This window comes from Canis lupus, chromosome 14, assembly GCF_048164855.1.
Source record: "Canis lupus baileyi chromosome 14, mCanLup2.hap1, whole genome shotgun sequence".
In the NCBI taxonomy this organism is placed as follows: domain Eukaryota; kingdom Metazoa; phylum Chordata; class Mammalia; order Carnivora; family Canidae; genus Canis; species Canis lupus.
In genome coordinates this window covers 5,782,037-5,794,858 of record NC_132851.1, presented here as the reverse complement: position 1 = coordinate 5,794,858, position 12,822 = coordinate 5,782,037, and the positions used below count along the sequence as shown (strand labels likewise).

At 35.2% G+C, this 12,822-nt stretch overlaps 1 protein-coding gene and 1 long non-coding RNA gene across 21 annotated transcripts in view; one reads left to right on the top strand and one right to left on the bottom strand.

Annotated features, from left to right (window-relative positions):
• Positions 1-12,822, bottom strand: part of LOC140603648 (uncharacterized) — a 166,090-nt gene that overhangs the window by 51,185 nt on the left and 102,083 nt on the right. For 12 of the 15 annotated variants that reach the window (XR_012006595.1, XR_012006594.1, XR_012006587.1 and 9 more), the window contains 2 exons: positions 9,126-10,994; positions 2,077-2,255 (listed from right to left, as the gene is read on the bottom strand). This is a non-coding gene — a long non-coding RNA (uncharacterized lncRNA). The remainder of the gene's footprint in view (positions 1-2,076; positions 2,256-9,125; positions 10,995-12,822) is intronic. The other 3 variants (XR_012006580.1, XR_012006585.1, XR_012006588.1) reach the window with 1 other exon arrangement.
• The window catches only part of UBR5 (ubiquitin protein ligase E3 component n-recognin 5), a 135,853-nt gene that overhangs the window by 70,328 nt on the left and 52,703 nt on the right, over positions 1-12,822 (top strand). For all 6 annotated transcript variants that reach the window (XM_072774091.1, XM_072774090.1, XM_072774088.1 and 3 more), the window contains exons 12-20: positions 337-491; positions 1,500-1,617; positions 5,271-5,455; positions 7,779-7,888; positions 9,145-9,257; positions 10,686-10,829; positions 10,925-11,036; positions 11,282-11,436; positions 11,691-11,888. In XM_072774091.1, coding sequence (XP_072630192.1) covers positions 337-491; positions 1,500-1,617; positions 5,271-5,455; positions 7,779-7,888; positions 9,145-9,257; positions 10,686-10,829; positions 10,925-11,036; positions 11,282-11,436; positions 11,691-11,888 — 1,290 coding nt within the window. The remainder of the gene's footprint in view (positions 1-336; positions 492-1,499; positions 1,618-5,270; positions 5,456-7,778; positions 7,889-9,144; positions 9,258-10,685; positions 10,830-10,924; positions 11,037-11,281; positions 11,437-11,690; positions 11,889-12,822) is intronic.

Sequence of the window (12,822 nt, the reverse complement as noted above, 5' to 3'; positions counted from 1 at the left end):
GAGATGGATTTGGAACAGATGGGTTATTATACCTTGGGTTATCAGTTTGGGTTTTGAGTCACTAAATTCTTCTGAAAATTGTTGAAGCAAATGTTTAATTTTGATTAATTTCTTAGAAATGGCTTTAGACATTCATTTCTATTACTGCTACTTTGATTTATTTTTGTGAGGAAAATATTTTAGGTTGTAGTCTTAATTAAGAACCTTTTCTGAATTACTTTACTGGCATTTTAGAATTGCAGTCCATACAGTATATTTTCCTAGTTTTGACCACAATCCTTTTCGAAAGACTACTTGTTTTTTATTCATTTAAGCCTCTATTATTTTACTCTTTAGGTTGCTACATGGGTGGATGAAACTTTAAGTTCTGTGGCTTCTAAATTAGAGCACACTGCACAGACTTACTCAGAACTTCAGGGTGAACGGATTGTGTCTTTACATTGCTGTGCCCTTTACACCTGTGCCCAGCTAGAGAACAATTTATATTGGTGGTGAGTATTACAAGGAGGGGGAGTTCCTTATCAGCGAATGCTTTTAGGTACATAGGTAAGTGCTTTGAATAGTGGAATACCAACATGAGAAAGTTGGCCAAAAATTGTAAAAGATAATGCTTTACAGGGAGGGAAATTCCACTTTGGAGCAAAGTAATATTTTTTAAAAAGGACACCTTAAAAAACATTATAAAAGTAACACATACTTAGTGACTATATAATTATGGAATTAAAAATAAAATACAGGAGAAGTGTACATCACCCACCATCCTACAATCTAAAGATAACTATTGTTAGCATTTGGGAGTATGTAAATCTTATTTTCCTAAACATAAATGTGTGCTTTGCTTTTACATAATTGGAAGCATAGGCTATAGGGTGTCTTTTTTATGCCTTTTTTCATTCAATAGCATTGCTTAAAATATAATTTTAGGGACACCTGGGTGGCTCATTGGTTGAGTGCGGGCGTGATCTTCGCTTCAGGGCATGATCCCGGGGACCTGGGATCAAGTCCCGCATCTGGCTTCTCACAGGGAGCCTGCTTCTCCCTCTGCCTATGTCTCTGCCTCTCTCTCTGTGTCTCATGAATGAATAAATAAAATCTTTAAAAAAAAATTTTTTTAAGGTTATTAAAGTATTTCATTGGATGAATATTCTGTGCCTTCCTTAGTTATTCCTTTACTGTTTGAGACTAAATGTATTTTCTGTTATGTTTTAAGGCATTAAGGTAAATTTGCATTGGCAGAAATCTTATATAAGGGAATCTACTAATGAAATAGAGTTATTTGGCCGAAAATTTTGAGTCATCAGTTAACCATAAATTTTAATCCCTAAAGGTTTAATAAGAATGGATTCAGTTATGTATTAAACCTCTGATCAAGTTATGATTAAGAATAAGTTACACATGCTACTATTCTGAAGCAAAAATACTGTAATATGTGTAATTTCAGATTTATTTAGTAGGCTTCTTTGCTGCTTACTTCACCAATTTATACTTTTTCTTTTCAGGGGTGTAGTCCCTTTTAGTCAAAGAAAAAAAATGTTGGAGAAAGCTAGAGCAAAAAATAAAAAGCCCAAATCTAGCGCTGGTATTTCTTCAATGCCAAACATCACTGTTGGTACCCAGGTAAGTGATTAGAATGAAGCCTGTCGTAAGGAACATTGTTTCTCTTCAAAATTGCTTTCTTCCTGTGTAAGCAGTTTTACAAATGAAAGTCATCTGAAGACTGGATTCCAGTACCTTGTATGTGCTTTTTATTCAGTAGTGGAGTAACAGAGATTCTGCCCCCGTGTTGGTAGGTTCTCAGATTTGCCTAATTTTAAGAATCACTTGGTACTTAAATGCAGAGCCTGGAGCTCCTTACCTGAAACATTCCTTCAGTTTGAGAGTATGGCCCAAGTATCATAGTGTCTGACAAACATCCCAGGTGATAAACAGCCAGGCAATTTGAAAGATGCTGCTCTTGGGGATGTTGTCAGCACAAGGCAGGAGGCTTCATCAGATCCCTGTTTCTACTGGTTTTTCTTTTTTGACTCTGAGATGGTTTTAGGCTCCTGTCTTATAGATAAGTAATTTTTCTCATACCTCAGTGGATCAAAGTGTGGTTCAAGGACTTCTGCTGATTTCTCCATTCTTTCAGGAAATCAGCAGTCTTTTCTCTTCTGTTTACATATCTGTGTGAAGCTGAATTGTCTTCATAACACTTGAGTCAAAAGTAATGTATCACAACAACTAGAATGCAGAAGCTGACATGGGAATGTCTTCTGTTAAAACAGAGAGATTTGCAAAGATGTAAACAATGCTACTTTTCTTGCTATTCTTTTTAAAGATGTAGTTATGTTTCATAAAATTGTTTATATTAACTTGGGGCTCATTATTGTTAAACATTTAAAAATTTCTCAGTATTAATCATACATTAAATACAAACTAGAGGGATCCCTGGGTGGCGCAGCGGTTTGGCGCCTGCCTTTGGCCCAGGGCGCGATCCTGGAGACCCGGGATCGAATCCCACATCGGGCTCCTGGTGCATGGAGCCTGCTTCTCCCTCTGCCTGTGTCTCTGCCACTCTCTCTGTGTGTGACTATCATAAATAAATAAAAATTAAAAAAAAAAACAAACTAGATAGGACCCAAATAAGAGATTTTTGAGTCCTCAGTAATATCTATCTATCTATCTATCTATCTATCTATCTATCTATCTATCATCATCTATCTATCTATTTATATTCATGAGAGACAGAGAGAGACAGAGAGAGAGAGAGGCAGAAACACAGGCAGTGGGAGAAGCAGGCTCCATGCAGGGAGCCCAGCATGGGACTCGATCCTGGGTCTCCAGGATCACGCCCTGGGCCGAAGGCAGTGTTAAACCGCTGAGCCAGCCACCCGGGCTTACCCTTCAGTAATATTTAATAGGGAAAAAGGGTTCTGAGACCAAAAAAGTTTGAGAACTGTTGTTGTACTTCATTCATTAGACTCTCTAGAAGTTTATCTTCATGATAAAACTTGACGTATATATTCATTACAGCAAATGTTGCAATAAGTATTTAAGGGCCTTAAAATCCCTACCACTTAGACAAATGGTGGTTTTTATTACACAATGTGGTGCTAATTTTGTCATAATGCACTTTCTCCTTCAATTGTTTTTTTCTCATCACAAGGTGGTATTACTTAGATTCCCTAGGTCTTAAAAAATAGTCACCACTTTAACTGTTACTTTTCTACAAAACCCAGCTTAAATGTATCCATTTTTTGTTTATGGCTCTTTTTTTTTTTTTTTTTTGTCTTGTTCTGACTTCTTTGTTGGCCTTCTAACTAGGAAGTTTTCAGTGATTACCCACTATTTTGAATATTATTGTTCAGACTTCTTTATTTATGTCATTTGCTTTGGACACATCTCACTCTTCAGGGAGCTCCTTTTTTTCCTGTTAGTCCAAATACTGATTTCGATGTTCTCAAAGTTCCTTGTTCACTGGAGTCACATATTAGCAGGATATCCTACCTAGCATTTGCTTTATTAGCTTGTAGGATGTCATAACTATAGACAGGGAATATAGAAAAAAATACTTTAAAGATGCACTGAAAAAAAGTTCTAAACAAAATAGCTTTGAGGGCACGTGGAAGGCTCACTGGTTGAGTATCTGCCTTTGGCTCAGGTAGTAATCCTGGGGTTCTGGGATCCAGTCCTGCAACGGGCTCCCTCTGGGGAGCCTGCTTCTCCCTCTGCCTATATGTTTGCCTCTCTCTGTGTGTCTCTCATGAATAAATAAATAAAATCTTTTTTAAAAAAAATAGCTTTGCACTAAATTGCTGAGAGATATGTATTAAAATATTTTGGTTATAGAACTAAGATTTTGTTTTAAAGCTGTAGAAAACTAGAGATTAAAGTCAGTCACAGCCACAGAACAAGGAAAGTGTTCATGTTTTAACTTTTGATCACTTAGAGTTTTCAATTATCTCCACTCATAATTGTTGAGAGTGCTGTATTTAGCAGTTATTCATTGACATTTCTTGTTACATGCTGGACCCTGAATACATACCTCTTTGTCTGTAAGGTGCATTTATTTTTTTATAAGAAGACAATAAATTATCTTCTAATATAATGCCTTATCACATTTTTCCTTAAAATATAGCCTTCTTTCCTATTGCTCTTCTTTCAGGCTTTAAGCTTTCACCAGTCTTCTGAAAATTTGTGGATGAAACTTCCCTTTATGTCACACTAAGCGAGACATACCTTTTTCAAGAAGTCAGATCTTAATGAGCTATTCATTCTATGCCATAGGTATTATATTTTGTGACACACAACTGTTTGATGGAACTGCAACTCTGCTCCACTATTTCCAGTTTTGATACTACTTAAATATATCACCTTCTTCTGTGTCACTACAGTTAATTATAAACCACCAAACACATGATCTTCAAATATGCCACTGTCAAGTACAACATAGTCATTAGTTACTGGATGACTGAACAGGATGTCAGTGAGTTTGAGCAATTGAAGAAATCCAAAGAGATTTCCAGAAATCATGTTTATCTCTCATTTGAACTGATTGTTAGTGTGTTTGACGGTGCCACCTGGCAGGTTATTAGTTTCAGTGTATGACCTGAGGGTTCTCCTTGGCAGTGAGAAGTTTTAGGTTATTCAGTTCTGAACTCAGTTAACTTCTATAACTTCTAACACTGATGTTAACATACTCTTTTTTTTTTAATGTAAGAAAAAACATATTATCCAGAGAAGCTTCTGGTTTGTAGAAAACTGCAGTCTTCTGGAGGAAAGAAGTACCCATAGAGATGAAATTATAGAGCCCTGTATACTATATAACATCATGAATTAGGAAAGTAATTTAAAATTCTAAGAAACTGACAAAAAGTGTAATTGTTTTGTTCCAATTTTATTTTTTTAATGACAGCCTTTTAAAAAAATTTCTTCTCTGCTGTTTCGTTCTATTTCCTTATAGCAGAATGGTCAGGATATTTGTTATATGAAATTTGTTTTGTTGCATGAAATGTTAAAGTTATTTTTTAGCAAATATGCTCAAATTATTATTGCGCCTTAATTTTGGGAACAAATTCTTGGTGGAGACTTTTTTTGTTTTGTTGGGGGTTTTTTAATTTTTTGTTTTTGATGGAGACCTTTAAGACAATGCTTTATCAGCCTTATTGTTAATGTAAGATTGTTTTTGGAAAACCTAAGAAACAATACTTTTATTTCATACATTTGAAGCAACTCTATGCATTTTAAAATTTTGTCATCTTGATGGTGATGTTTATTTTGTTTGCTAGGTATGCTTAAGAAATAATCCTCTTTATCATGCTGGAGCAGTTGCATTTTCAATTAGTGCTGGGATCCCTAAAGTTGGTGTCTTAATGGAGTCAGTTTGGAATATGAATGATAGCTGTAGATTTCAACTTAGATCTCCTGAGAGCTTGAAAAGCATGGACAAAGCTAGCAAAACTACTGAAGCTAAGTAAGTACTATAGTCTAATCATGGTTTTATACCAGTTACTAGTTTGCTCTGTATATGAGGGGTTGGGGTGGTGGTAGAGGTAGCCAAGGTGACTTAGTGTACACAGAAACACAGAAAAGTGCTCTGTGGTGGGTCTCATGAGGATGTCTGTTGCAGCTTGGTTAATATTTGTGTAGTTTAGTTCTTGATGTTCAGCAGCTGGAATTACCATGTAGAATTTTCTTTTGGTGTCTTTGTTTTGTCATTAGAGTGTGTCCTTTGCCATTGTGTGGCAGATAAAATGTGTTCAGCCTTACCTATATCAGGCCAACTTTACCCTCCTCTCTCCCTGTGTAATCATCCTAATTTCTATCTAATGTCTTATCTGCATCTTGATCCTTGGAAGGATTTTACAAGTTAACGTGTTAGGGAGGGAAATTCTATAAAGGATTTGTAAACTCTTCGGTTGGAAGGGTATGTGAACAGAAACACTGCAGAGTTGTCTGGAGCCCGTACACAGAAGCTAGCTTATTGTTTGGGAGCCAGATACATAGATCTTAACACTTGTATCTACTTATCTTTAAAAATATTTATATGTAATGTAATTTGGTTATTTGGTATATGAACTATGAAAAACTTTAATAAAGTTTATAAATAACTTTTTCCTAATGTTATAAAAATACATGACCATTATAGAAACATGGATAAGTAATATATTTCAGAAATAACATTTTAAATATTTTGGTGTATCTTAAAAAAAATGTATACAGGCTTTGAGAAGAGATGATCGGGATTATACTATGGATTTATAAAGTGCTGAAATTTTTTTGTTTGCTCTAATGAATGTAATGATTGTAAATTTGCTATCTTTATTGCTGCTTTTCCTCTTAATGCTAAAAATGCGAATTCAAATTCAGAAAATACAAGGATTATTGTTAAATAAGTTAAAAATAATCTTTAATAAACCAAAGCTATTGTAACTTATGCCACGTTAAGGCTTCTTGCTTTGTATGTAGTGTTCTCTCCCCCTCTCTTATTTTATAAAATAGATTTATAGACTTCGTCTCTAATTACATTGATTTTTAATCCTGTAAATAAAAGTGACAAAACACATTTTCATTCTTAATGAAACTTTGTAAAGAATGATGGAAATATTTTTGATGTACACAAATACAAATGAGTTTAAAATAGAATATGCTATTAAAATCACGTAATTTGTGAAGTTTTTCAAGCTTCCTTGAAACTTGCCATCTTTATTAATAAACTTAGTATAAGAGCTTAGTGAAATCAAATGTTAAGAATATGGTCATTTTCATATGAACAGACTCTTCTGTACTAAGTCATTTATATGCATTCACTTTAAAGGCATATTAGTGATTAATCAGTATCGGTCTCTTTCCCACCATCACAAGATTTGCAGAGCAGCTGTGAATGAGTGTTCATGTGTGCTTGTACTGACCACTTTGCCAAGATGGTGGTGAAAATAATACTTGCTTTCTGTGGACTATTTCTAAACTCAGGTGAAATTTCCTGGTGTAGGTAGTAGGAGATGAGGGTTTGTTTTTGGTTTTGTTTTTGGTTTTTGGTTTTTTTTTTGGGAGATGAGGGGGTTAAGATGATGGCCCTAATTATAAAATATACCAGAATGATCTATATATAACAAATTTCTTAGAAATAGGTGACTTTTCTGATAACTAACTTCTGTCATTTAATGACTAAAAATATTTGTTTTTTACCATCTGTAGAATATTATGTCGTTGCTGACTGTAGTTATCGTCTTAGGTGTAGTTAATGAAATAATTCAGTGCAAAGGGATAGTTTATGAATTCTGTAATTTTTCATTTTGGTTTTAACAGATGATGGTTCATCACCATATGGTTCAGGAATAAATTTTTGTAAATCATTGTGAGTAGAGTTCCTTCTTTGAACTCTAAGAAATTAATGATCTAGTTGGCATTTTATATTTCCCTTTACCATTTTCTCACTTAAACTGCTATGTCCAAGTCAGGGTTCACTGAAGTGAGAAGCTTATTTATTTGCTCAAGAGGCTTAGGCTAAATTGAGTATAGTTTTTGTTGCTATTCTTAGATAAGGCTTATCTGAATCATTGTTCCATGTTGTTGATGGCTTTATATTGCGTATTTTTCTTTCCATTCTTTTAAAACATTATTAAGAATTTGAAGTATGCACTGTGTACCTTTTTCCCTATCTTGAAATAGACTACTTTTTACAAGTTTTTAAGATTTCATTCCTTTATAAGCATAAACTTGAGTCTTAACAATATCTGACAAGTTCCTAATATTTCATTTTCCTAATACTGAGGAGACTCTCATTTCTATCTCAGGCCTGAAAGTAAGCAGGAACCAGTGAAAACAGAAATGGGTCCCCCACCATCTCCAGCATCCACATGCAGCGATGCATCCTCAATTGCCAGCAGTGCATCAATGCCATATAGTAAGTTTTATGTGTAGTGTATATTGGTCAAAATAAGGTCCCAGGGAGACAGCCGTATTCAGTCTGTTTATGATTTGTGGCAACTCCTACCATTTTTAATATCTTTTCATGTAAATTGCATTTCTATCAGTTTGATTTGTGTGTATGTATGCGTAGCTTTATTTAAATGAAAAAAATGGTATTTACAGTGTTGCTATTCTCTTGTTTTTGAAAGCAGTTTCTTATAACTTGTAAAATGTTTTGCAGTAATGGGAAATAAACTGCCACTAATTAGAATATCTGTCCACCTTTGTTGAGACTGTTTTATTACAAATTGGTTATGGCTTGGTCAGAATTTATAGAATCTATGAACCTAGACTCACTACTGCACCTTGGGTTAAAAGAGTTTTTTTGGGGATCCCTGGGTGGCGCAGCGGTTTGGCGCCTGCCTTTGGCCCAGGGCGCGATCCTGGAGACCCGGGATCGAATCCCACATCGGGCTCCTGGTGCGTGGAGCCTGCTTCTCCCTCTGCCTGTGTCTCTGCCTCTCTCTCTTTCTCTCTGTGTGACTATCATAAATAAATAAAAAAATTAAAAAAAAAAAAAAAAGAGTTTTTTTGTAAGGTCCTCAAAATAAATTTATTTTACAATGTATTTGCTTTCACATAAGGAAACAGAGTTAGACTTTATCAACAGTTATGTGATAGTCTTAAGAATAGCCTAACAGATTTTTAAATTTTATTTTATTAATTAATTTATTTTCTAAAGATATTATTTATGAATACATGAGAGACACACAGAGAGAGAGGCAGAGACATAGGAAGTGGGAGAAGCAGGCTCCTTGCAGGGAGCCTGATGCAGGACTGGATCCAGGACCCCCCCGGGATCATGACCGGAGCCAGAGGCATGCTCAACCACTGAGCCACTCATGTGTCCCCAGATCTCTTATTTTATTTTTTCAGATCTTTTATTTTAAACCTTGGTCAGAAAGTTCTAATTATAAGGGTTCAAAGAAAATTTTTTATTTCTTCTTTGTGGTGTTTGCAGTAGCGTTAGCATCATTAGTCATTAACAGATACGGTTATTTTTCTCTATGAAGTCATTTGAAGAGGAAGTTGGTCATAAAACATCATAAAGCAGTAGTTCACAGAATTGTTATATAGATATCTCAGTTATGTATCCCTTTACAGATTATCTTTTTTCATATATTTAGATGAAATCTATAAAGTCTTTTTTACATTTTCTTTTTGGTACTTACCATTTTGTTGTTGTCTAAGAACGACGACGGTCCACCCCTGCCCCGAAAGAGGAGGAAAAGGTGAACGAAGAGCAGTGGTCTCTTCGGGAAGTCGTTTTTGTGGAAGATGTTAAGAATGTTCCTGTTGGCAAGGTTTGTTGAAAATATCTAAGAATTAATTACTACCAGAACTAGAACAGTATTGGTTATCCAAGAATTTATGGTTGGTGAGTGTACAGCCCTTTCCTCAAAGTTGCCCTGTTTATCACTTTCAGTGAGTCCTTAGCCTGTTGTAGATATCTTCTTTGTCCCTGAAGATGAACGACTATGAGGCTTCTTCTTGAACATTTATGGTGATATGTTCTTTTTAGAAAAGTTTTAGAATAATTTTAGAGTTGCTGAAAAGTTGCAAAAGAGATTTTTATATATATATATATATATATATATATATATATATATATATATATATATATATATATATATAAATTATATTCCTTTTTGATACAGTCCATTCTTTGGAACTATTAGAATTAGTTCTGAAGGAAAGATCATCTTCCATAACATTTAAAAACTTCCTTAACATTTAAAAATCTTACTGTCTTCAAGTCACCTTCTAGTTTCTTTTCCCTTCTTATGGAGAGAGTCTCACTTTCTAAGAAAAACAAGTGGGTAGAGTCCATCAACTGGAATGTCATTAATTTCATCTTTCCCTCCACATATACTGAAAAATGGATCTCTAGCTGCAGAATATCTGCAAAGTAAAATGATTTTTCTGATTGCTCATTTGTTTCTGAAATTGATGGTCTTTCATTTGTACTTAAGGGAAAGAGTAGATATGCCACGCCCTTTAATTTACAAAGGCCTTTCTCATACACTATTCCATTTGATTCTCAAAATAGAGCTATAGTTTATGGGCAAGTGTTTCCTCTGAGAAGATCACACTGACTCAAAATTAGAAACAGCAAGTAGCAGAGGTAGGACTCGAGTATTCTGGTTTTAAGTTCTGTCTTTCTGTATATTGCTGACTCTCTACCTATGTTGTCTAAAATGGTAGCCACTAATTATATATGTGGCTAGTTAATTTTACTAAAATTAAATAATGTTAAAAAAAAAAGTCAGCTCTTCAGTCACATTAGCTCTATTTCAGATGCTGATTAGCCACTTATACTAATAGCTACCATATTGGGCAGTGCAGATATAGAACATTACCATCATGTTGTAAGTTCTTTCATACAGCAGGGCTCTGAACTAATAAAAGAGGAAGGATAGAAGAATTTCAAGGGTTATACTTCATTTTTTCAGCTGATTGCTAAATGCCACTGGCTCTAAGTGCTGGCTATATGGGTCAGTTGTTCTCTAGAAAATAAGCCTCAAGTATAGAAACCAACAGCAAAGCTTTGGTGAGTCTGTTTAGGTTATTATTTTTTTTCCACTTCAGGTTAATTTTATAACTTTGTGATCATTAGAGAAATATAAGAAATTAAATGCCTTCAGTGATAAATAAGTTCAATGGGTATAATTTGCTTATTGATTTCACAGTAAGTTGGTATTAATATTCAGCATATTTGCCTATACTTATAGGTGCTAAAAGTGGATGGTGCCTATGTTGCTGTAAAATTTCCAGGAACGTCCAGTAATACAAATTGTCAGAGCAGCACTGGTTCAGATGCTGACCCTTCTTCTCTCCTGCAAGATTGTAGGTTACTTAGAATTGATGAACTGCAGGTAGGTGTATAGGAGTCACTCAGCAGGTAAATGGTGGGACTGACTACTTGAGTGATTACAGAGTTTGAGAGCAAGTTTCCTTCTGTGTCATGTAGGTTGTCAAAACTGGTGGAACACCAAAAGTTCCTGACTGTTTCCAAAGGACTCCCAAAAAGCTTTGTATACCTGAAAAAACAGAAATATTAGCAGTGAATGTGGATTCCAAAGGTAAAGATTTTGTAACTTTTTCAATTGGCATACATTATATCCTACTAATACTTGTGTAGTAAATGGGTATAGGATAAAATGGTTTGGAGTGTTTGAAGTCTTTATCCCCCTGTATATAATGTTGTGGAATGAAATGAATTTACATTTCAAATATGACTAGAGATGTTAAAATTTGCTAGGTACTTGTTAAGGGTCACTAAAGATGTATAACTTTTTTTTTTTTTTTATATTTATGTTTTCTGAAGGTGTGCATGCTGTTTTGAAGACTGGAAATTGGGTACGGTACTGTATCTTTGATCTTGCTACAGGAAAAGCAGAACAGGAAAATAATTTCCCTACAAGCAGCATTGCTTTCCTTGGTCAGAATGAGAGGAATGTAGCCATTTTCACTGCTGGACAGGTATAGAGGCTTATTTTTTGCTCTTGGAAATTGGTCTGACAACATTCGCAATTTTGTAAAGCCTAAGGTTAGGTTCTAATAATTTGCTTGTCATTAAACTATTGAAGAATTTAGAATATCAAGGACATTTAATACTGGATTTCTTATTTGGTCTATATAAACTAATCTAATTTGAAGCTAAGTATACCTGTTGTAAAAATCAAGGATGCATTTTTTATTGAGAGCCAAATTCTATTATTCTTAATCTATTATAGGAATCTCCTATTATTCTTCGAGATGGAAATGGTACTATCTACCCAATGGCCAAAGATTGCATGGGAGGAATAAGGGATCCTGATTGGCTTGATCTTCCACCTATTAGTAGTCTTGGAATGGGTGTACATTCTTTAATAAATCTTCCTGCCAATTCAACAATCAAAAAGAAAGCTGCTATTATCATCATGGCTGTAGAGGTAACTTGACTATTTTGAAACTAGTGGCATTTTCATTCACAGGATACTGCTAGAATCTAGGGAAAACAATCTTGAATGGATTATTTGTTAATGTTTTCTACAGGTGATAGTAGTCTAATAGGACTAGAGAGATGAGTGAACCAAAGATGACAGTGTAAATGTTTGAGTAAGGCATGCACAATGTTGTAGGAGCACAAAGCGGGAGGGACATAAATCAGACTGTGACTGTAAAGAAGGCTTCTCTGAGGAGGTGATGCCTGAACACAGCTTTCAATCATCAGATAGGGGTCTCCTAGACAACAACTGAAGATAGGAGGGGCTATCTCTAGTACCAAGAATAGCCTTTGTGAATCTCACTATGTTGGGAGACCGTGTACAATTTGTTGGTATAACCAGAAGGTAGAACTCCTATGGGTCAGTGAGTAACAAGTGCAAAGGCTGGAGAAAGGCACTAGGGTGCCTTGTGTGCTAGCCTAAGGGATATGAGCTTCCCCCGAAAGCTTGGAGGAGAAGGATTTTAAACTGGCTTTTTTAAAAGAAGTATGGGGACCAGATAAAAAGGCTCATGGTAAAAAGGCTATCCAGGTTAGAAACAAAGTAAGCTTGAATTCTTGGAAATGAGGAAGAGGGAGGGGATGGATTCAAGAAATCTTAAGGAAGTAGAAGCCACGAAACTTGGTGCTGGTCATCAACAGTAAATGAAAGGAAGGATTTAGAAAGCTTCTGATTTGGGTGTGGTTGGTTGGTGGGGAGAGATAAAAACAGGAGGAACAAAAGGGATGAGGGAAGCGGATGAGTTTAGTTTTGAACATGTTATGGGTGAGGTGTTTGTTAGATGTGGAGGCAGGTACCACCAGAATTTACTGAAGCAACTTGAGCACAGTTTGACCTGATTTGACTATTTTATCCTATTTTCAAAGGATCACTCTTGACC